The sequence below is a fragment of the Pongo abelii genome, chromosome 5, assembly GCF_028885655.2.
Source record: "Pongo abelii isolate AG06213 chromosome 5, NHGRI_mPonAbe1-v2.0_pri, whole genome shotgun sequence".
Taxonomy (NCBI): Eukaryota; Metazoa; Chordata; class Mammalia; order Primates; family Hominidae; genus Pongo; species Pongo abelii.
The window spans coordinates 4,002,211-4,023,377 of record NC_071990.2 but is presented as its reverse complement, the minus strand read 5'-3'; the positions used below and the strand labels follow the sequence as shown (position 1 = coordinate 4,023,377).

General features: G+C 42.6%; 2 protein-coding genes across 9 annotated transcripts in view; one reads left to right on the top strand and one right to left on the bottom strand.

Moving 5' to 3' along the window:
* The first annotated feature begins 780 nt into the window (after positions 1-780).
* ECI2 (enoyl-CoA delta isomerase 2) lies at positions 781-21,156 on the top strand. Of its 2 annotated transcripts, none has more exons than XM_002816376.6 (10): positions 781-912; positions 2,736-2,898; positions 5,716-5,814; positions 6,022-6,210; positions 8,651-8,720; positions 10,250-10,352; positions 11,117-11,237; positions 17,246-17,335; positions 19,048-19,191; positions 20,833-21,156. In XM_002816376.6, exons 1-10 carry the CDS (start codon positions 869-871, stop codon positions 20,986-20,988), a joined length of 1,179 nt encoding a protein of 392 aa, XP_002816422.4. In that variant the 5' UTR covers positions 781-868; the 3' UTR covers positions 20,989-21,156. The 2 variants fall into 2 exon arrangements, with proteins under 2 accessions (XP_002816422.4, XP_054413120.2); XM_054557145.2 differs by lacking the exon at positions 781-912 and adding an exon at positions 2,106-2,195.
* The window catches only part of LOC134761642 (testis expressed protein 56), a 65,293-nt gene continuing 49,909 nt past the window's right edge, over positions 5,784-21,167 (bottom strand). For 5 of the 7 annotated variants that reach the window (XM_063725318.1, XM_063725319.1, XM_063725316.1 and 2 more), the window contains 3 exons: positions 14,454-14,551; positions 6,221-6,439; positions 5,784-6,097 (listed from right to left, as the gene is read on the bottom strand). In XM_063725318.1, coding sequence (XP_063581388.1) covers positions 14,468-14,551 — 84 coding nt within the window. In that variant the 3' untranslated portion in view covers positions 5,784-6,097; positions 6,221-6,439; positions 14,454-14,467. Of the gene's footprint in view, positions 6,098-6,220; positions 6,440-10,367; positions 10,575-14,453; positions 14,552-21,167 lie in introns of all 7 variants that reach the window. The other 2 variants (XM_063725315.1, XM_063725317.1) reach the window with 1 other exon arrangement.

The following is a 21,167-nucleotide window of genomic DNA, read 5'->3' as shown; positions in this document are numbered from 1 at the left end:
AGCAGAACTCAAAAATATCCACAAACTCTTAACTGACACTAAAAACTTGGGTACTTCAAAAATCACTTCTGATCCCCAGGCGTCCTACCAGGTCTGCAAACCTTCGATTTGGGGATGCATGACCTAGCTGCTTTTAAGCATACGCCCTCAATTGTTACCCCACCTCCCGGCTCAGGGCTGGCCCTCGGGATGCAGCGACCCCTCCTCGCCACGCTCCGCGGGACTCTGGGCAGGGCGCTCAGTGCTCCGGCAGCCGCAGGGTTCGCAGAGCTGAGGTCCGCCCGAGAGAGCAGCCGCGCCTCCAGCTCGCAGTTACTCGGAGCCAGGCCAGGGAGCATCTGTGCCCCGCCCCACGCGCCGCGCAACTCCTCCCGGGATCACCGTCCCCGCGCCGCGAACCCCGCGCACTTCCTCCACTCCCGGGTGATACCTGGCCTCGCTCCGGCCCCGCCCCCGCATCTCAGCCCCGACTCCTAACCGCCTAGAGCTCCCGCCCCGCCCACGCACCGACCCCCCCCCCAGCCCCACCCCCGAGCCCCCGCAGCCCCAGAGCAGCCAGCGATGGCGAAAATAGCCTGGCTACGTTCTCAGCCTGGTCCCGCCCCAACCCTGGCCCCGCCCATGCCCCAGGCTCCTGCCTGGGCTCTGCTCTCGGCCCCGCCCCGCACCCAAGCCCCGGCCCCACCCCCGAGCCCCCTCAGCCCGAGCCTAGGCCCCGCCCCCGAGATCCGGCCCCACCCCCGAGCCCCGGCAGCCCGAGCCCAGGCCCCGCCCCCGAGATCCGGCCCCACCCCCGGGCCTCCGCAGCCCGAGAGCCCAGGCCCCGCCCCCGAGCCCCGGCAGCCCTAGAGCCGTCCAAGGGCTGGCGATGGCGTACTTGCCGTGGAGACTGGCGCAGCGTTGGTGTCCGAGGTAAGCTTGGAGCCCCGGCCGCCCGGCCCAAGGTCGCCCGCAGGATACCGCTGTCCCGGCGAAGGTCGCCGCGGTTGGAAGACCCTCCTTCCCTATTGTCTAGGTGGCAACAGGATTTTGCTTTGCTGGTTTTCCGGTGAGGTAGCGCTAAAAAGTGACCACCTCACACGCGCGCCCTCCTGCACCGCTGGGCCCAGAGTGGCCAGGATGGGCGCGTCGGGAGGTCAGGGCTATGGTTCTCTGTCCGCGGTTCCCAGGGTCTCCGCCTGCCTCCGCGCACGCTCCCATCCTCCTGGGGCCGGACTCCGGGCCGGTGAGCCGCCCCAGCTGGGCACGGTGGTTCCCTGAGCACCCGGGCCTGCGCTTCCCAGCCGGGCTGCTTCTGGGGTGCAAAGTGTCGCTTGCGAAAAGCGAGGTAAACGCAAGCCGTTATCACTCTTGTGGACTTAACACTCTGCGTTTTGGAGAACACGTATGCTATAAAGTGAAATGGCCGGGTACAGAGTAGCGGCTAAGAAGCACACTGCACCTGCCTGGGGTCCCGGGCACCCCGCACGAATCTGTGTGTAGGGAACAAAACCGAAACACGGTGGTGGCCTTGAAGTGGTACAATTATGAGTGATTTTCCCGACTTTATGTATTTTCTTAAATGGTCGTGTTTTTGCTATTTGTTTTTAAAACTCACGCTTTATTTAAAAATTTGTTCCACATTTTGTGGAAACTTGTACATTTCGGCTTTCTGTGGACATTTTAAATTTTTCTTTCGTTTTCTACTTGGAATTTGCCATATAAGATGCAGTTTTTCCCTTTACAGAAAATCATTTTAATATAAAACTTACTGTAGGCTGATCTTACTGAGTCAGTTACTAATAGTCCAAAGTTTGAACCTAGAGTTCATTGCACCATTTTCGAGTTACATAATTGTGTTTGTGTGTTAGGTTTGGGCTTTGTAACCTGTATTATTTTAATCATCTTTGATGCCATTAACTCTACTATTCAAGGTCATCGTCGTGAACACCCTTTTTTTGCTTGTGACCTGAGTCCTGTGCATTGAAGTTTGCCACCCCACCCCCGCTCACTATGTGTGCTTAAAAACGTGCTGATCACCCCGCGGTGGTTGCTGTTTCTGCTCTGTTCCTGGCTGCCTGGTTAAACATCCCGTAGAAAGGGGCACGCCTGCCCTTCACTGACTGCCCCCTTCACTGACTCCCTTCCACTGCAGGTAGATTCCCTCCCATCTGCTGAGAAGGCTGTGGCTCTATCTGGAATGCCAGCAACTGCTTGTATGTCGTTTTGAATATTTCTTGTATGTTCACATCCATTCTCCCCTCCTTCCACGTGTGTGTATGTTGGAACACCAGCTTTGCCAGCAAAGAGGCGAGAATTGACCTGATATAGCTTATGGCTTATCAGTGAGTGCAGAGGCTGTTTCAGGACTTTGGGACACTTCACTAAATTCTGTGCACTTTAGCCTTTTGGTCTCCTGCTGTCCACTGGCTTGCATGCGCCTCACTTCTTGCCTTTGACAGAATTTACCTGGTCATTCCTGTTCTGGCTGCTTTTATCTTTAGTTGCTTACAGATACCTCCCTGGATGGTTACTTTTCCTTTTATTTAAAGTTACTACCGTTAGCTTCTGTATTGACTTATTATCTTGGAATCCTTACAGCCAATTATTTGCAGCCAGTTTGCTGAGGCAAGTATAAAGAAAATATCTATAGACAAACATGGCATTTTGGTATGTATAGGCTGGGAACAGTTAGAAATCAGGCTGCAGAAATGTGAGGGGTGGGAACAAATAGAAATCAGTCTGCCCAATTGTAGTTCTCTGCAGGTCACTAGTTTTCCGGCAGTTCAGCTGCACATGAATAGAACAGCAATGAGAGCCAGTCAGAAGGACTTTGAAAATGCAGTGAATCAAGTGAAACTCTTGAAAAAGGATCCAGGAAACGAAGTGAAGCTAAAACTCTACGCGCTGTATAAGCAGGTAAATGCCTACGGTCGAACGTTATTTAAAGAATTTTGGGCAAATGACTTCTTAAATAGATACACTGTGTGTTTACTAAAATGTAGCCTTAACATTTTGGTTTGTCTTGCTCCTTCTTCTTTGAAGAGTGTGTATGTGTGTGTGTGTGTGTATATATATATATGTATATATATGTATGTATATATGTATATATGTATGTATATATGTATGTATATATATGTATGTGTATATATATGTATATATATGTATGTGTATATATATACACATATATTTATATATGCCAGTTTTTTATATTAGACCTTGAAATACTATTAAGGCACGAAGTGCCTCAGTGTCACACCAGAGTAAAAGAGACTTACGAGATATAATATTCCCATTTGCAGACCTTACTTAGCTCTTGATTAGAATAAATCAATTGAAAAAGTTATTTTTAAGACAATTGGGGAAGTTTTGAGTAAGGACAGAGTGTTAGAAGATACCTAGAAATCATTGTTAATGGCATCAAGGTTATATAAGAAAATGTTGATATTTTTAAGAAATGCGTACTAAGGACATAAGGGTGAAATAGCATGGATAGTTGAAGTTCTCTAAGCACAAAAAGAAAAGGATAGATGAGGCCAGGCATGGTGGCTCATGCCTGTAATCCCAGCACTTTGGGAGGCTGAGGCGGGCAGATCCCTTAAGGTCAGGAGTTTGAGACCAGCCTGGCCAACATGGTGAAACCTCATCTCTACTAAAAATACAAAAATTAGCTGGACTGGTGGCACACACCTGTAATCCCAGCTACTTGGGAAGCTGAGGCAGGAGAATCGCTTGAACCTGTGAGGTGCAGGTTGCAATGAGCCAGGATTGCGCCACTGCACTCCAGTCTGAGTGACAGAGCGAGACTCTGTCCAAAAAGGAAAGGAAAGAAACAGAGAGAGAGATGAAGCCAGTAAGGCAGTTTGATAATTGTTGAACCTGGATAATGGGTATTGGGAATTCATTATAGTATTCTACTTTGGTGTGTTTGGAAATTTTTATAACAAAATTTAAAAACTAAAGCTTTTAAGTTTCAATGCCAAAGACTTCCCTGGCATGTTTGCCTCTCTGGGCTCCTGTGTTATCTATTTTTCTGTTCTATGATGGGTATGAGCTTCTCTTTCATATGGGTGTGTATAGTAAAAAATTTAACCTTGCCCCAAAAGAGGTGTGGCTTTGCCCTCAGCTTCTGGGAAGTGAATCTCTAAAGCCTGATAGGAGTGTCTTTATTTGCCTGGATTGTCTTAACGATGTGATTTAGGGTGGGGGCTTCAGGTTATACAGTCATGCACAGGTGATGGAGCCCCACTAAAAACTCTGGACACTGAGACCGGATGAGCTGAGCATCTCTGGTTGGCAGGACTCCCTGTGGACTGTCACATCAATTCTGGTAGAAGTGCCCTATGCTGACTCCATGGGGAAGGGACAATGGAAACTCCACATTTGCTACTTCCCCAGACTCCATTCTGTGTGTGTCCTCCCTTGGATGATTCTAATCTCTATCCTTTCCCTTAATAAACTATTAATTGTGTGTTTAACAGCTTGCAGTGAGTTCTGGGTGTCTTTCTAGCAAATTGTTGCACCAGAGGGTGGTCCTGGGAGCCCTCCAGCCTTGCAATTGGTGTTAGCATTGAGGACAGTCAGGAGACAAGGGCAAGCCCTTATCCTGTGGACTGTGTTCCCTCTAACTTCTAGGTTGGCTAACTCTTGCCAGATGACACTATCTCTGTCTAAAGAAATTCATAACCTCCTTTACTGCCTTTTTCTTTTTTCTTTTGTTTTTGTTTTGTTTTTTTGAGACAGAGTTTTGCTCTGTCACGCAGGGTAGAGTGCAGTGGCACCATCTCAGCTCACTGCAACCTCCACCTCCCGGGTTCAGGCAATCCTTCTACCTCAGCCTCCTGAGTAGCTGGAATTACAGGAACCCGCCACCATGCCTGGCTAATTTTTGTATTTTTAGTAGAGATGGGATTTCACCATATTGGTCAGGCTGGTCTCGAACTCCTGACCTCAGGTGATCCACCCCCCTCAGCCTCCCAAAGTGTCGGGATTACAAGTGTGAGCCACCGCACCCAGCCTGTTTTTCAAAGACTCTTTCTTCTTTCCTCTTTTAGCTAACTGTATTATAAAATTTTTAAAATTTTACGTGGAATTTTAAATTGCTATTTCCGAAAAGTAGCTGAGTGGGATATTTTATTCATCTCAAAACACCCACTCCATCTAGCCTCAAAAGTAAAATTTAATTCCTTTTTGCTTTTTACTTACATGTTCTTCAGTTAAGTTTCCTAAGAACCAGTAGCTCTGACAGCCCCACCCTAGCCCCTCAGCTACAGTTTTGTTACCCAGGTACCAAAAGTCCACCACTGAATTAGTGGTGTTTTTTTTTTGTACCTTTAGATAGGCTTTTGGAATATGCTGTGGGTTTTCAAGTATTTGTTGACTAGTTCCTTTTAAAGATTGTTTGCTTGAATATTTTGATTGTTTGTGGAAAATATGATTACCAATATAAAACTAATGAACCATTAGACTTTTTTAGAAAGTACTTCCCCAAAACCTTTATCCTGTGTTATTTTCATAGACAGGCAGTTATAATTTATTTCCAGTCTTTTTTCTGTTGTTCGTGCATTTTCGGCAACAACATCAAAGAGACTGGAGGGGAAAATTCAGATCAATTTACATACCCTGTGAAAGGATTTGGGGGAGGCATTCATGCACTTATGGATTTTATGGATCTTAAATATTTAAGGGTCTAGTTTACATGGACATTTGAACATATTGCCCCTCTCCTTTTCACAGGCCACTGAAGGACCTTGTAACATGCCCAAACCGGGTATATTTGACTTGATCAACAAGGCCAAATGGGATGCATGGAATGCCCTTGGCAGCCTGCCCAAGGTGAGTTTACTAGTTACTGTGCTTTTATTTGCTGTACTTCTAAAGAAGTTTGGTGGTTCTCATTAAGCCATTATACATGGAGTGTTCAAGATCTTGATGTGCTTCTGTTCTTTCTTCATTGCAAGGTGCTACTTATTAGTATAGAAACTTTCTCAAAGTGCTTATTCATTGACCATGGGCTGAGGTTGTTTGTCATCGTCCGTTCAGGAAGCTGCCAGGCAGAACTATGTGGATTTGGTGTCCAGTTTGAGTCCTTCATTGGAATCCTCTAGTCAGGTGGAGCCTGGAACAGACAGGAAATCAACTGGGTTTGAAACTCTGGTGGTGACCTCCGAAGATGGCATCACAAAGATCATGTTCAACCGGCCCACAAAGAAAAATGCCATAAACACTGAGGTAATGTTACCTGCCCACAGAGTTTGTCCTGTTTTACTTTCTTCTTCTATGTGTTTCACACAAAAGCTGTAGAGTTTCAGCATCATTCCTATTTTAAGGTATCTCTTGTTTGATTTGTGCAGTAAGGTTGGTAATTGTGGCTACTTCATACAACAGAGTTGAGCATTCATTGTTTAGAGTTTGTGAACTTCATGTAGGTTCTGATATACCCAGAAGGCACTGCGATTTCCTAATAATGGAAGCAGAAATAAATGAATATAAATGAAACATGTTGCTATGAGAGAATTTGCATAGAAGCCATCTAAGTTTGGTGTAGACTGCTCCCAGAAGTATCTTCATGTCACTTAGACATGAAAGTAAGTCTTTCTGCTTGCATGGGGGCTTCATTTTTTATAAGTTTAGGGAGAAAGGAGAGAAGGACTTCATCTTAAACAAATTCTAACCCAGCTCTGCTTTAAAGTAGCTGCTTCACTCGGCAACTTTAGTCTTTGAATCTCTCACTGAACTAGAATGATAATAAAATAACCACTTTAGCCCCTTCTCCTTGAAAAAAATTATAGGGAATTAATTGGATGCTTGGTGCTCAACTGGGACTAAAATTTGAGAGGACTATGACCATTGGGTCAATAATCTCCATTGTGGCAGAAAGAGCATACTCACTTTAAAATCATCTTCAGAATTTCATGAAGTAGGATATGTGTCATTCAACTAATAAAGCATTTAATGCTCCAACTTTATTTCTACTTTCCCCTGACTCATTCTCTACAACTGTGATAATAATTACTCTGTACAGAGTGTCTAATGAGTGCCAGTACTCTCCACACAGAAGTTTATTTAATTCTCACAAGGAGCCTGCTGTTATCATTACTTAACAACAAAATAATTCGATTCAGAAGTAACTTGCTCAAGTTCACATAACAAATAAGCAGCAAAACCTAAATTGAAACCCTGATAGCCAGTCGTGGTGGCTTACCCCTGTAATCCCAGCACTTTGGGAGGCCAAGGTGGGCAGATCAGTTGAGGTCAGGAGTTCAAGACCAGCCTGGCCAACATGGTGAAACTCCATCTCTACTAAAGATACAAAAAATTAGCTGGGCATGGTGGTGCACACCTATAGTCCCAGCTACTCAGGAGGCTGGGGCAGGAGAATCTTTTGAACTGGGGAGGTGGAGGTTGAGCCAAGATCGCACTCTAGCCTGGGCCTGGCAGTGAGACTCCATCTCAAAAAAAAAAAAAAAAAGAAAGAAACCCTGATAATCCATCTCCTAATCCTGGTCTCACCAGTCGCCCTGCTGTGTTGTGTTATGTGATGGAATGAGTTCCTTATCACTTCCCTCAGAAGAAATGCTTAAATGCTTATTCATGTATAGTCATCCCTTGGTATCCGATGGGGATTGGTTCCAGGACCTCTGTATGGACACCAAAATCCGCAGAACCTGAAGTCCCCCATAAAAACGCATAATATTTGCATATAACCTCTATATACACTCCCATATACTTTAAATCATCTCTAGAGTAATTATAATACTGAATACAATGTAAATGCTATATTAAATAGTTGTTATACTGTATTGTTTAGGGACTAATGATAAGAGAAAAAGCCTGTACATGTTCAGTATAGACAGAATTCTTTTCCAGATATTTTTGATCTGTGAGGGGTTGAATCCATGGATGTGGAACCCGTGGATAGAGAGGGCCAGCTGTTTTATGGAAAGTCCATGTGTCTTTTCCAGTGTATTTGTGTCTATAAGTATCAGCCCTCTTCATCATTTCTTTCCAACACTGAAATCTCATCTAAGGTTGAAATTGCACCTGTTTTAAATGCATTAAAAGCTATATAGCTGCATGTCCAAGATTTTCAGAAATGTTGCTGATTTAAAATTTTGAGGCACCTTCCTTGAACACCATTACAGTGTCTTGAAAATTCTAGCCTTTTGGCAGTCACTAACACTTCCCAGACTGCCAGGGGCTTCCTTGAGGTCACAACAGAGACGTTGCTTTGTAGAAAGTTTTCTCTGACCACCTCCCACTCTGCCCACACTAGATAAGCCTCAGCACCTCCTCTGAGTTCCCTGCTACTTCGTACTTTCCACCCCCCTCCTCATTTGAACATGTTAATTCCAAATTGAACATGTTAAGTCCTCTGTTAATTCCAGAAGCTCAAGGACTATTTCTTTCTTGTTCCCTTTTGGAAAAAAAGTGGTTTGTAGCCGGCAGCTCCTGCCATAGCACCAGGTACATAATATGCACCAAGTAATTGTGAAAGGAATAAAAATTCTTTCAATTATATTGGTCCACCTTTTTGGTTATAAAATACAACCAAAATAAATGTTAGGCACTTTGCTGAGAGCAGGCTTGCAGCCTGACATTTGGTGAGTCCATTGATTGATGATTCCTGTGTTCAGAGTTCTTTTCTTTTCCTTGTCTTCCCATTACACAGATGTATCATGAAATTATGCATGCACTTAAAGCCGCCAGCAAGGATGACTCAATCATCACTGTTTTAACAGGTAAGACATTTTCTCAGGCACCCTAATTAAATTTCTATTTTGAGGGGCCTCTTAATAGATAGGAAATTGAGTTAAAAATCTCTAAGACCTGGAGGCCGAGACAGGCGGCTCCCGAGGTCAGGAGTTCGAGATGAGCCTGATTAACATGGTGAAACCACATCTCTGCTAAAAATACAAAAATTAGCCGGGCATGGTGGCACACACCTGTAATCCCAGCTACTCAGGAGGCTGAGGCAGGAGAATCACTCAAACCTGGAAGGCAGAGGTTGCAGTGAGCCGAGGTCGTGCCACTGCACTCCAGCCTGGGTGACAGAGTGAGACTCTGTCTCAAAAAAAAAAAAAAAAAAAAAAAAAAAGCTCTAAGATCTTTTCCAGTACTGTCATACTCTGATTTATAAATATACAAAAAATGTTTAAAAAAACACAGATATCCAGTTGTTCACAATTACCCAACATAAATTAAGACACATATGTCCACAAAAAGACTTTTACAGGAGCAGTCATGGTAACCTGATTTATAACTGCCAAAACCAGAAAACAACTCAAATGTTCAAAAACACATGGATGAATAAACAAATTGTTGACTATTTGTACAATGGAATACTCAGCTATAAAATGGAATAAACGATATACACAAGAATATGGATGCATCTTTAAAACACAGTTCAGCAAAATAAAGACAGGAGTGTACATATTATATGAGTCCATTTGTAGAAAGTTCTACAGTAGGCAAAAGTTCTTCTCTGTGGAAATTGAAGTCAGAAAGTGATTGCCTTGGAGCAGGTGCGATGGGATAGCTAGGAAGGAGCCTACGGGAAGCTTCTGCGGTGATGGAGATGTTCTGTATCTTGTTTTGGATGATGGTGATCTTGTGGGTATTTAAAATTATTAAAACTCACCTAAATGAACATTTAAAAACTGGTTCTTTTATTGTACATAAATTATACTTTAATTAAACACACACACTCAGAAACACACTTCAATTGCTCTTAGAATAAAGGAAAAACTTCCTCATGAGATATACAAAGCACCGTCAGGTCTATTCTGCCAGTCCTCAACCTGCACCGACTTCCCCCTGGCTTTCTCTGAGTCAGCTACAGTGGCTCTTATTTCATCTACACTGGGGATAACCTCTCCAAAGAGCCTTTGCACAGGCTGTTCCTTTGTGTAAACTGTTCTTCCCAGCCCTCTTTTTCTAGCCAACCTGGCCTCTCCTTCAGATCTCAATTCAGTTGTCCCTTCCTTAGGAAAGTTCTTTCCTGAACTCCCTGATTAGACCAACCCTCCTGGTACATACCGTCATTTAATGATGTACCTCTCTTCTATTTCAACAGTAGCACTGGCTACATTTATCTGTGTGTTTTTATAGATCAGTGTCCAGCATACTCACTAGTTTGTAAGTTAGGGCAGGAACCATCGCTGGTTCTCCAATGTATTTCCCGTGCCTAACCATAGAGTTTGGCATGCAGTAGATACTCAAGAATTATAGGATGATTGTATGAGGGATCTGTTGATTTTCTTACTTACAGGAAATGGTGACTATTACAGTAGTGGGAATGATCTGACTAACTTCACTGATATTCCCCCTGGTGGAGTAGAGGAGAAAGCTAAAAATAATGCCGTTTTACTGAGGTAAGAGTAACTGACCTTTGTCTGATCCCAGAGGGCCCGTTCTTAGTCATCAAAGTGGTACTTAGTGAGCAAAAGTGCAATATCTACTTCTCTGTGTCAGTGCAGTTCATTGTGACTTTGGACAAGCATATTGCTCTAAACTGCCTCCATCCATAGGTGGGCATTCATTCTTTCTCTTTGACCTCTGTTACCTGTTCATCCTGCTGGTCTCATGAGATTGGACTGGAAAACATAAAAGTGAGCTATAGTCGTAAACAAAATTATCTTGCATTGAGGCAGAGGAATTTAGCCAATTCTCATCCAGCCAGAGGAATGGGAGATTTCCATGAATGCTGAAAGTAGGAGACTTGGAGGAGTCTTGTAAAACACAGGAGGAGGTCATGAAGGCTTTCCTCTTTATTTCTGCCAAATCTGTAATTCCCACTTGCTGTGATATTGCAGCATGTGCTCAGTCACCCAACCTAATCTCTAAGACTGCGGCTGGTTTACAGCCCTGAACTCACTGTCCAGAATACAAGATTCAAACCAGAGTTGACCCGTAGGTCTCACTGGTTGGTCTTCCATCCACTGCCATTCAGACGGATGCCCTGGATGAATCTGGTGCGGAAGACCAGGGAAGTGACAGGACAGGGAGGCACTGCTGGTGGTGGCTGTGGAAATACCCAGCCTAACAGAAGGCTTTATCTCAGAGTCAGACTGTCTTGCCCATGCTTCAGTCATGCTGCTTTGGCACATTTAATGATTTTGTGTTTCCATTTCTGTAGGGAATTTGTGGACTGTTTTATAGATTTTCCTAAGCCTCTGATTGCAGTGGTTAATGGTCCCGCTGTGGGCATCTCCGTCACCCTCCTTGGGCTATTCGATGCCGTGTATGCATGTGACAGGGTAAGTCAGCTCCCAGAAAGCAAGGGGTCAGGCAAGCAGCGCGAGGCGAGAGCCTTTGAACCCTCCTCCAGCGCTGCCAGTCATAAGCAGGCTACGTGTTGTTGTGGTAGAATTCGCGGAATTTAGATTTTTCCCAAAGCATTAGTGTAATTTGACTGATTTTGTTTTTCCTTCATTATTAACTTGCATTTTGTTGTGAACATTGTTCCAACTCTCTCTGTTCCAGATTCTAATCAAATTCCACAATAGGTATTCAGTTTTCATGTTATTCTGAAATATTCAGGAGACACTTGAAAGTTTGTTATGGGAGGGAGGAATAGCATCTCTGCAGGTTGTGCAAGGGATTATTTGATCCTTTTTACTGAGTAAATGGATTTAGAATTTTAGAACGAGAAGGAACTGTGAGCATTATCTACTCTCACTCCCTCCTTTGCAGATAAGAAAACTGAAGCTCTGAGAAGTTCCTTGCCCAGAACACAATTCAGCCTTGTGTTCACCATTGCATTATATAGATTTTAGTTTTTATTTTTACTATAGTAGTAATATATATGTCATAGTGGAAAATAAAATTTTGAAAGATATGAAAAAGTACCAAGAAAAGCTACAAGGTAAAAATCACTCCTTATCTTGCCACCTAGAGATAACCAGTCCTAACGTTTGGGTTATTAACTTACCTTGTTTAACCAGTCCCTGACTGCTGGAACTCTAGGCTGTTTCCAATTTTTATCATTACAAGCACCTAATAACCACCTTTAGGGTATCAGATTGTCAAGTGACTTATGCTTATGTGATGTTAAAATGTGCTGATGATTACAGCCTTCTAGGAAACATATGGTTTTTACCACTGAAGAGATTTCTAGTTTTGTTCAGAGGTATTTTCCCCACTGATAGACAGGACCATATAATAGCATCCTGCATCCTTAATTCTTTGAATTTTCTTTTGCTGGATTCCATTGAACCAGATTGGATGTATTGACAGACCTAATTCTTATGAATAATTTTCCCACAAAAATAGCAAATGAGATTCTAGGTGCCAGGCTGCCCAGCCTTTGTAGGTGGAGGTTTCTGTTCAAAGGCAGAAATCAATGTCTTTGTTCACAGTCTGTGTATTAGATGACTGATTAGTCATTGACCTGCTTTTAACAGGGACTGGGTCAATAGTTCCTGACCTAAGATTGGGGATCTCATTCTTTAATACTTGGAGGGCAAATACTGTATTTGAATCTTGTTCTGATTCTCCCACTGAATTGAAAATTACTTTCAATATACCTCATCCTTATTTTTTTTTTTTAAGAGATGGGAGTCTCACTCTGTCACCCAAGCTGGAATGCAGTGGCACGATCTTGGCTCACTGCAACCACCACCTCCCAGGTTCAAGCGATTCTCCCACTCAGCCTCCTGAGTAGCTGGGATTACAGGTGCGTGCCACCACATTCAGCTAATTTTTTTGTATTTTTAGTAGAGACAGGGTTTCACTGTGTTGGCCAGGCTGGTCTCGAACGCCTGACCTCAAGTGATTCGCCTGCATTGGCCTCCTGAAGTGCTGGGAGTACAGGTGTGAGCCACTGAGCCTGGCCTACATCAACCCTTTAAAAATTTTGATGATTTCTGTCTTATGATATAAATTGTAATAAATGTTGAAATCAGAGAACATATATACATAATATATATAAAACATATCTACTGTATATATATTGTAATATATGTATATTGCATATATATATTAAATGCTAAAAAATTGGGCCAAAAGTAAAATTTATTTGTCAAATAGTGTCTGCTGATAAAAGTTTACCCAACCAAATAAATTGAGCATCATTTAAAATAAAGGAAATTGAGGTGGGCAGATCACCTGAGGTCAGGAGTTCAAGACCAGCCTGGCCAACGTGGTGAAACACCATCTCTACTAAAAATATAAAAATTAGCTGGGCTTGGTGGAGGGTGTCTGTAATCCCAGCTACATTGGAGGCTGAGGCAGGAGAATTGCTTGAACCCAGGAGGTAGAGGTTGCAGTGAGCCGAGATCGTACCACTGCATTCTAGCCTAGGTGACAGAGCGAGACTCCGTCTCAAAAAAATATATAAGTAAAAAATAAATAAAATAAAGGAAATATGCTAAAGGAAAAGGCTGTAGAAAAAATTGTTTTATAGGATTTACCATTATTGGCTTCAAGAATAAATATCATATTAAATGATGGGTTAATATTTAACCCATATAACCAAAATATTAATCAGTACATTTTATCTATTTTGTACTATGGGCAATGGTTAATAATGCCTATTAGCTCTGTCAGCAAATGATACATTTCCTGTATAAGAAAAAAAGTAGAAATCATAACAATAATAAATCTTTGAGTGGTCACTGTTTAGGCACTCTGTTAACATGCATTATATATATTATAAATATATGCATACACACACACGTATTCACATAATGTACAGAGTAGCCCAATGAAAGAAGGACTTGGCCAGGCACAGTGGCTTACGCCTGTAATCCCGGCACTTTGGGAGGCCAGGGCAAGTGGATCACCTGAGGTCAGGAGTTCGAGACCAGCCTGGCCAATGTGATGAAACCCCGTCTCTACTAAAAATACAAAAATTAGCCAGGCGTGGTGGCAGGCCCCTGTAGTCCCAGCTACTTGGTAGGCTGAGGCAAGAGAAGGCTGGCCAACAGAGTGAGACCCTGTCTATAAAAACAAACATTCTCCTCCAATGTGGCAAAAATAATTTTTACAACCTAGGCTGGGCATGGTGGCTCATGCCTGTAATCTCAGCACTTTGGGAGTCCAAGGCAGGTGGATCACTTGAGGTCAGGAGTTCGAGACCAGCCTGGCCAACATGGTGAAGCCGTGTCTCTACTAAAAATACAAAAATGAGCTGGGTGTGGTGGTGCACGCCTATAATCCCAACTGCTCGGGAGGCTGAGGCAGGAGAATCGCTTGAACCCGGGAGGCGGAGGTTGCAGTGAGTTGAGATTGCACCACTGCACTCAAGGCTGGGCAACCGAGCAAGACTCCATCTCAAAAAAAAAAAAAAAAGCAAGAAAAGAAGGATTGGTTCCCATTTTACAAATGAGAAAACTGTGGTACAGAGAGGGTAAGAAACTTTCCCAATGTCACTAAGTAGTCTGACACCAGAGCCTAAACCCTTAACTCCATCTGCTGCTCTCTTTCTGAAAATAAGCATTTTAAATGCTGCTTATTGGCAACTTTGCATGTACCTGTTTGTGTCCCTTTAGCTGTTGTTGGCAGTTTTCTCAGTTTCCTGCTTATATTCCTTAGGCTGTGTCTTCTGGGTACATTTTTTTGAATAAGTTTTCTTTCGGATAAAAAAAAAGAAGATACATGACATTAACAGAAACTTTTAAAAATATTTTGATTAGTTTTATGTATATGCTGCATATATTATAGATTTATATCTTCTAACAGTTATGCATTAAAAATAACACCGTGTCTGATTATAGGAAATGAAATCTAAATATTCTTTTACATATTATGAATTTTACATTAACATTCTTTCATAATTTATTCATCAAGAAACACAAAAATATGTCTTAAATGTAAAAAAAAAAAAAAAAAACTAAAAATGACTATATACTAAATAACCAGTATTGAATTAATTCCAGTAGTTAAAGCCAATCAAAAAAACCACTGGGGCAAAATCAAGACAAATGACAGATTGAGGAAACAATTTTTCAACTCATGTAACAAAAGCTGATCTCTCTATGATATTTTTTAAAGTTTGTCTATAAAGCGATAGATCAACAAGCTAAAATAAAAATGGGCAGTGGTGAGGAATGAATAGGTCAGACAAAATGAAATATAGAGGGCTATTAAAACCATATGAGAGAAACCACTGAGAAAATGAAAAGATAAGCCACAGACCAGGAGAAAAGATTTGCCTGACGCTCTAATAAAAGACTTGCAACCTGAATATGTATCTTACAACTATATAATAGGAAGGTAAACAGCCTAACTTAAAAAATAGTGGACAAAATATCTTAACAGTTGCTTCACCAAAGAAAATATACGTATGTCTAACAAGTACATGGTAAGAGACTTAATACCATTAATGGTTAGGGACATGTAAATTAAAACCACAGTGAGACCCCACTGCACACCTACTAGCATGGTTAAAATGAAAAAGACTTTTAATAGCTAGGTTTAGTGAGGATGTGGAGCAATTGGAACTTTCATACATTGCTGGTGGGAATGTCAAATGGTACAACCACTCTAGGAAACAGTCTAGCAGCTTCTAAGCTAAATATACTTTTACCACACAGCCCAGCCATACCACTTAGGTATTTACCTATGATAATTGAAAACACATTCACCCAGTGACCTGTACACAAGTGTTCCTAACTACCTTTTTGTTAAAATTATCTAAACATTTTTATTTTAAAATTTTTTTTCAGTTTCACTGAGGTATAATTGACAAATAAGAATTGTACAATCAGGTGCTGCATAACAACATTTTAGTCAATGGCAGACTGCCTGTAAAACGGTGGTCCCCTAAGATTATAACACCATATTTTACTATACCTTTTCTTTTTTTTTTTTTTTTCCGGCTGTCACCCAGGCTGGAGTACAGTGGCATGATCTTGGCTCACTGCAGCCTCCTCCTCCTGGGTTCAAGCAATTCTTGTGCCTCAGCAGCCTCCCGCGTAGCTGGGACTCCAGGTGCACACCACCACACCAGGCTAATTTTTGTATTTTTAGTAGAGATGGGGTTTCACTACGTTGGCCAGGCTGGTCTCGAACTCCTGACCTCAGGTGATTTGCCCACCTCTGCCTCCCAAAGTGCTGGGATTACAGGCGTGAACCACCACACCTGGCCTACCTTTTCTATGTTTGATATATTTAGATACACAAAAGACATTTGTTATAACTGCCTAGAGTATTAAGTATAGTATCACGCTGTCCAAGTTGGTAGCCTGGAAGCAGTAAGCTATACCATATAGCTAGGTGTGCAGTAGGCTGTAGCATCCAGGTATAGGTATGTATACTCCATGATACTGGCACAATGACAAAATTGCCTAATTATGCATTTCTCAGAACATATCCCCATTGTTAAGCAACACACGACTATATATATTTAAGGTGTTCAACTTGTTTTTCATAGCAGCCTTCTTCATAGTAGCCTTTCATATGTTGCTAGTGGCAGTGTCAAATGGTACAACCATTTGAATACTAGAAACAACACCAATGGCATTAACTGGTGAATGATAAACATATTATTGTACATCCATACAAAGGAATACTACTCAGAAATAGCGAGGAACAAACTACTAATACATACAACAGCATGGTGACTCTCAGAAGTCAGACTCAAAAGGCTACAGAATGTAGGATTCCACTTATACAACATTCTATAAAAGTCAAAACTGTAGGGACAGAAAACAGATTAGCAGTTGCTTGGGGGTGGGAGGGAGGGACTGACTACAGAAGGGCCCCCGGAACCTTTCGGGGTGGTTGAAATGTTCTGCATCTCAGTAGCGGTGGTGGCTATATAACTCTCTATTTGTTAAAACTCATCCAACTATACACTTTTAAAGGGTGAATTGTGTGTGCATATTAACCACATAATCTTAATTTTTAAATAAATATTATTAAGTATTGTGAAGTTATAAGCAAATCGTGATTTTTAAAAATAACACATGAAGCCAGGCACGGTGGCTCACGCCTGTAATCCTAGCACTTTGGGAGGCTGAGGCAGGTGGATCACCTGAGGTCATAAGTTTGAAACCAACCTGGCCAACAGGGCAAAACCCCATCTCTACTAAAAATACAAAAATCAGCCAGGCATGGCAGCACATGCCTGTAATCCTAGCTGCTGGGGAGGCTGAGGCAGGAGAATCGCTTGAATCCAAGGGGTGGAGGTTGCAGTGAGCCGAGATTGTGCCACTTCACTGCAGCCTGGGCAAAAGAGCGAAACTCTGTCTCAAAAAAAATAAATAAATAAAATAAAATCACACATGAAAAGATGGTTTTCTTTTCTCTCCTGCCCCTGCAGGCAACATTTCATACACCATTTAGTCACCTAGGCCAAAGTCCGGAAGGATGCTCCTCTTACACTTTTCCGAAGATAATGAGCCCAGCCAAGGTAACTTTTGGAATGTTTAAAAATAAAATTTTATGAGTCATCTCAAGAAAGAAGGAAGAGTAATCTCATATACTCTGCCTTCTTTCCCTTGGTAATATGGACAAAAGAGAAGCTAATTATTTGCTCTTCAACTCTAAGAGTTTTACCAGTGGAGGAATCAGGCTATGGGAAGTATCTGCTATGCAGGAAAATTAGAAATTCTCTCTGCAACTCCCAGAACTGGGATCCTCCTCTTCAGCTGGCTGCTTAGTGCTAGCTGCATTGCAAGCACCTCAGCCTTGCAGCTGTGTGGCATCAGTCACTTGAAGGACCAGGGCTGTGCCAGCCTCCCTTGGTCCCCTGAGTTTGGAGGCCACTCGGTTCCTTTATGGATGACCAGTATCTCCTAAGGAGAGACATGATGATGTCTTCACTTTCAGAGTTACAGTAAGTACCAACAGATGGGAGGTTTTGTGGGGGCTCACGGCTGCCAGAGCCACCCCCAATCACAGCAGCCCTTCCATCAGCCTGCTCATGGGTGTATTCTCTCCCAGGCTGGTGAAGTGGCTGCTCAGGTCTTTCACTGTGTTTCCTAGTTGCCCATGCCCTGTGGCATGACCCGAAGGGGATTGTGACAAGACTAGAAGCTGAGTTATAGGAAAAGGCTTAGCAAATATTGCTGCAAGATCTCAAAGTGGGGCAGTGGGAATTGAGCCTGTTTTCATTGCCTATTAGGATTTTGTTAAAAACTTATATATGTATGTTTTTACTCTCATTAGGCTATCGCATACCCTGAATTGAACTTGGGAAGGGGACAGAACTGACTCTACAAGTCTTAGAGCATTTGGCTGGGTGCAGTGGCTCACACCTGTAATCCCAGCACTTTGGGAGGCCAAGGCTGGTGGATCACTTGAGATCAGGAGTTCAAGACCAGCCGGGCCAACATAGTGAAACCCTGTCTCTACTAAAAATACAAAAATTACCCGGGGCATGGTGGCGGGCACCTGTAATCCCAGCTACTTGAGAGGCTGAGGCAGGAGAATCATTTGAACCCAGGAGGCGGAGGTTACACTGAGCCAAGATCGTGCCTCTGCACTCCAGCCTGGGCAACACAGTGAGACTCTGTCTCAAAAAAAAGAAGAGCATTCCTTTTCTGGAAAAGAAATTGCAGATGTAGAGAGGATATCCACTTAATGTTCTCAGTTTTTTCAGAAGCTAACTAAACTATAAGTCTTTGCTTTTCTTTAGTCAAATAGAACTAATTTGAGTACCAATGCAGGTAAAGAAAACTCTCAGAGCCAGATCACTGGGTAGAGTTTCCAGAGAATGGAATTTTGAAAGTTTCTAAAGGTTGACCCAATGACCGTGATTTTTCTCTCCTTTTTTCCTCTTTAAAATAATAGTTTATAGTGTATAAAATGGAAAATCATAGCTGCTGTGGGTTATAGAATCAAGCGTCTGCTTCAGATCATTTCTGCCCTGGACCCCCTGATCTTGCCCCTCCAACAATGACACACAGAAGCAGCAGCCCTTACAGACCTTCCCAGGAGCCTGTCTCAGCACACAGTTTGCAAACCATTGCCTATTGAGGTCATCAGCTTCTCCCTTACTGAGAAATACCAGCAACCTCAAAAGACCATGAGTAAATCTCTCTAAGCCTCCTGAAAGCAGTTAACTGAAGCCTTGTTTTATTAAGTTAGTATCTTAACCTTGCTTCTTGCTTTTCATTTCAGGCAACAGAGATGCTTATTTTTGGAAAGAAGTTAACAGCGGGAGAGGCATGTGCTCAAGGACTTGTTACTGAAGTTTTCCCTGATAGCACTTTTCAGAAAGAAGTCTGGACCAGGCTGAAGGCATTTGCAAAGCTTCCCCCAAATGTTAGTATTCATCTTTTACTTCTAAGAACCTTGAAAATGATTTCCTAAGGGAAAAATTTATTTGCCTTCAGAGAATAAGTGATAAAAAACACAAGACACATCTTTAGTTACCTCTAAGCACATCTAAATTTGGAATTAAAAAATAACTGTAGTAATGTTGGAAATACAGTACTGATTTTTACAAAACTTAACAAATAGACCTTCCATTTCTGTGTGGGGACAGAGGGGCAATTCTGTATGGGGATTACTTGAGCAGGATGCTAGGCGGTATTTGCTGAGCACTTTTACTTTGGAATCCAGGTGAGAAGCGTGGATTAGCTACTTTAAGAGTCTTATTGTGTAGCACTTTTGTTTTTGTATGTGGTAGTGAGTGACTGATTGCTTTTATATTCTTGCTATTCAAAATGTAGTCCTGGAACCAGAAGCTTGAGCAGCTACCTGAGGCTTTTTGGAAATGTATTATCATAGGCCTGCCCCACACCTACTGAAGTAATTTATATGCACACTGAATTTTGAGAAGCACTGTCTTATATTGCACATGCAGCTTAAGATTTTAACAGCATTAGGGCCGAGAACAGTGGCTCACACCTGTAGTCTCAGTACTTTGGGAGGCCAAGAAGGGCAGATCACCTGAGGTCAGGAGTTCAAGAACAGCCTGGCCAACATGGCAAGACCACATCTCTATTTAAAAAATAGCCAGGCGTGGTGGTGGGTGCCTGTAATCCCAGCTACTCTGGATGCTGAGGCAGGGAGAATTGCTTGAACTCGGGAAGCAGAGGTTGCAATGAGCCAAGATCGCATCACTGCACTCCAGCCTGGGCGACCGAGTGAGACTGTGTCTCAGAAAAAAAAAAAAAAAAAGATTGAACAGGATTTATTAAGTGAACATGGGAGAAACAAGAACCAGAATCATAGAATAATCTCACTCCTATTAGATTAACTCTTTTTTTTTTTTTTCTTTTTGAGACAGAGTCTCACTCTTGTCACCCAGGCTGGAGTGCAATGGTGCGATCTTGGCTCACTGCAACCTCTGCCTCCCGGGTTCAAGCAATTCTCTCGACTCAGCCTCCTGAGTAGCTGGGATCACAGGCATGTACCACCACAACCAGCTAATTTTTGTATTTTTAGCAGAGATGGGGTTTCACCATGTTGGCCAGGCTGGTCTTGAACTCCTGACCTCAACTGATCTGCCCGCCTCGGCCTCCCCAAGTGCTGGGATTACAGGCATGAGCCCACGTCCAGCCTAGATCAACTCTTTTTTTTTTTTTTTGTATTATTATTATACATTAGGTTTTAGGGTACATGTGCGCAATGTGCAGGTAAGTTACATATGTATACATGTGCCATGCTGGTGCGCTGCACCCACTAACTCGTCATCTAGCATTAGGTATATCTCCCAATGCTATCCCTCCCCCCTCCCCCCACCCCACAACAGTCCCCAGAGTGTGATGTTCCGCTTCCTGTGTCCATGTGTTCTCATTGTTCAATTCCCACCTATGAGTGAGAATATGTGGTGTTTGGTTTTTTGTTGTTGCGACAGTTTACTGAGAATGATGATTTCCAATTTCATCCATGTCCCTACAAAGGACATGAACTCATCATTTTTTATGGCTGACCTTATTGTTGGTTTTGTTTTTCCAGGCTGTGAGAATTTCAAAAGAGGTAATCAGGAAGAGAGAGAGAGAAAAACTACACGCTGTTAATGCTGAAGAATGCAGTGTCCTTCAGGGAAGATGGCTATCAGATGAATGCACGAATGCTGTGGTGAACTTCTTATCCAGAAAATCAAAACTGTGATGACCGCTACAGCAGAGTAAAGCATGTCCAAGGAAGGATGTGCTGTTACCTCTGATTTCCAGTACTGGAACTAAATAAGCTTCATTGTGCCTTTTGTAGTGCTAGAATATCAATTACAATGATGATATTTCACTACAGCCCTGATGAATAAAAAGTTTTATAAAACAAGCTTAAGAATT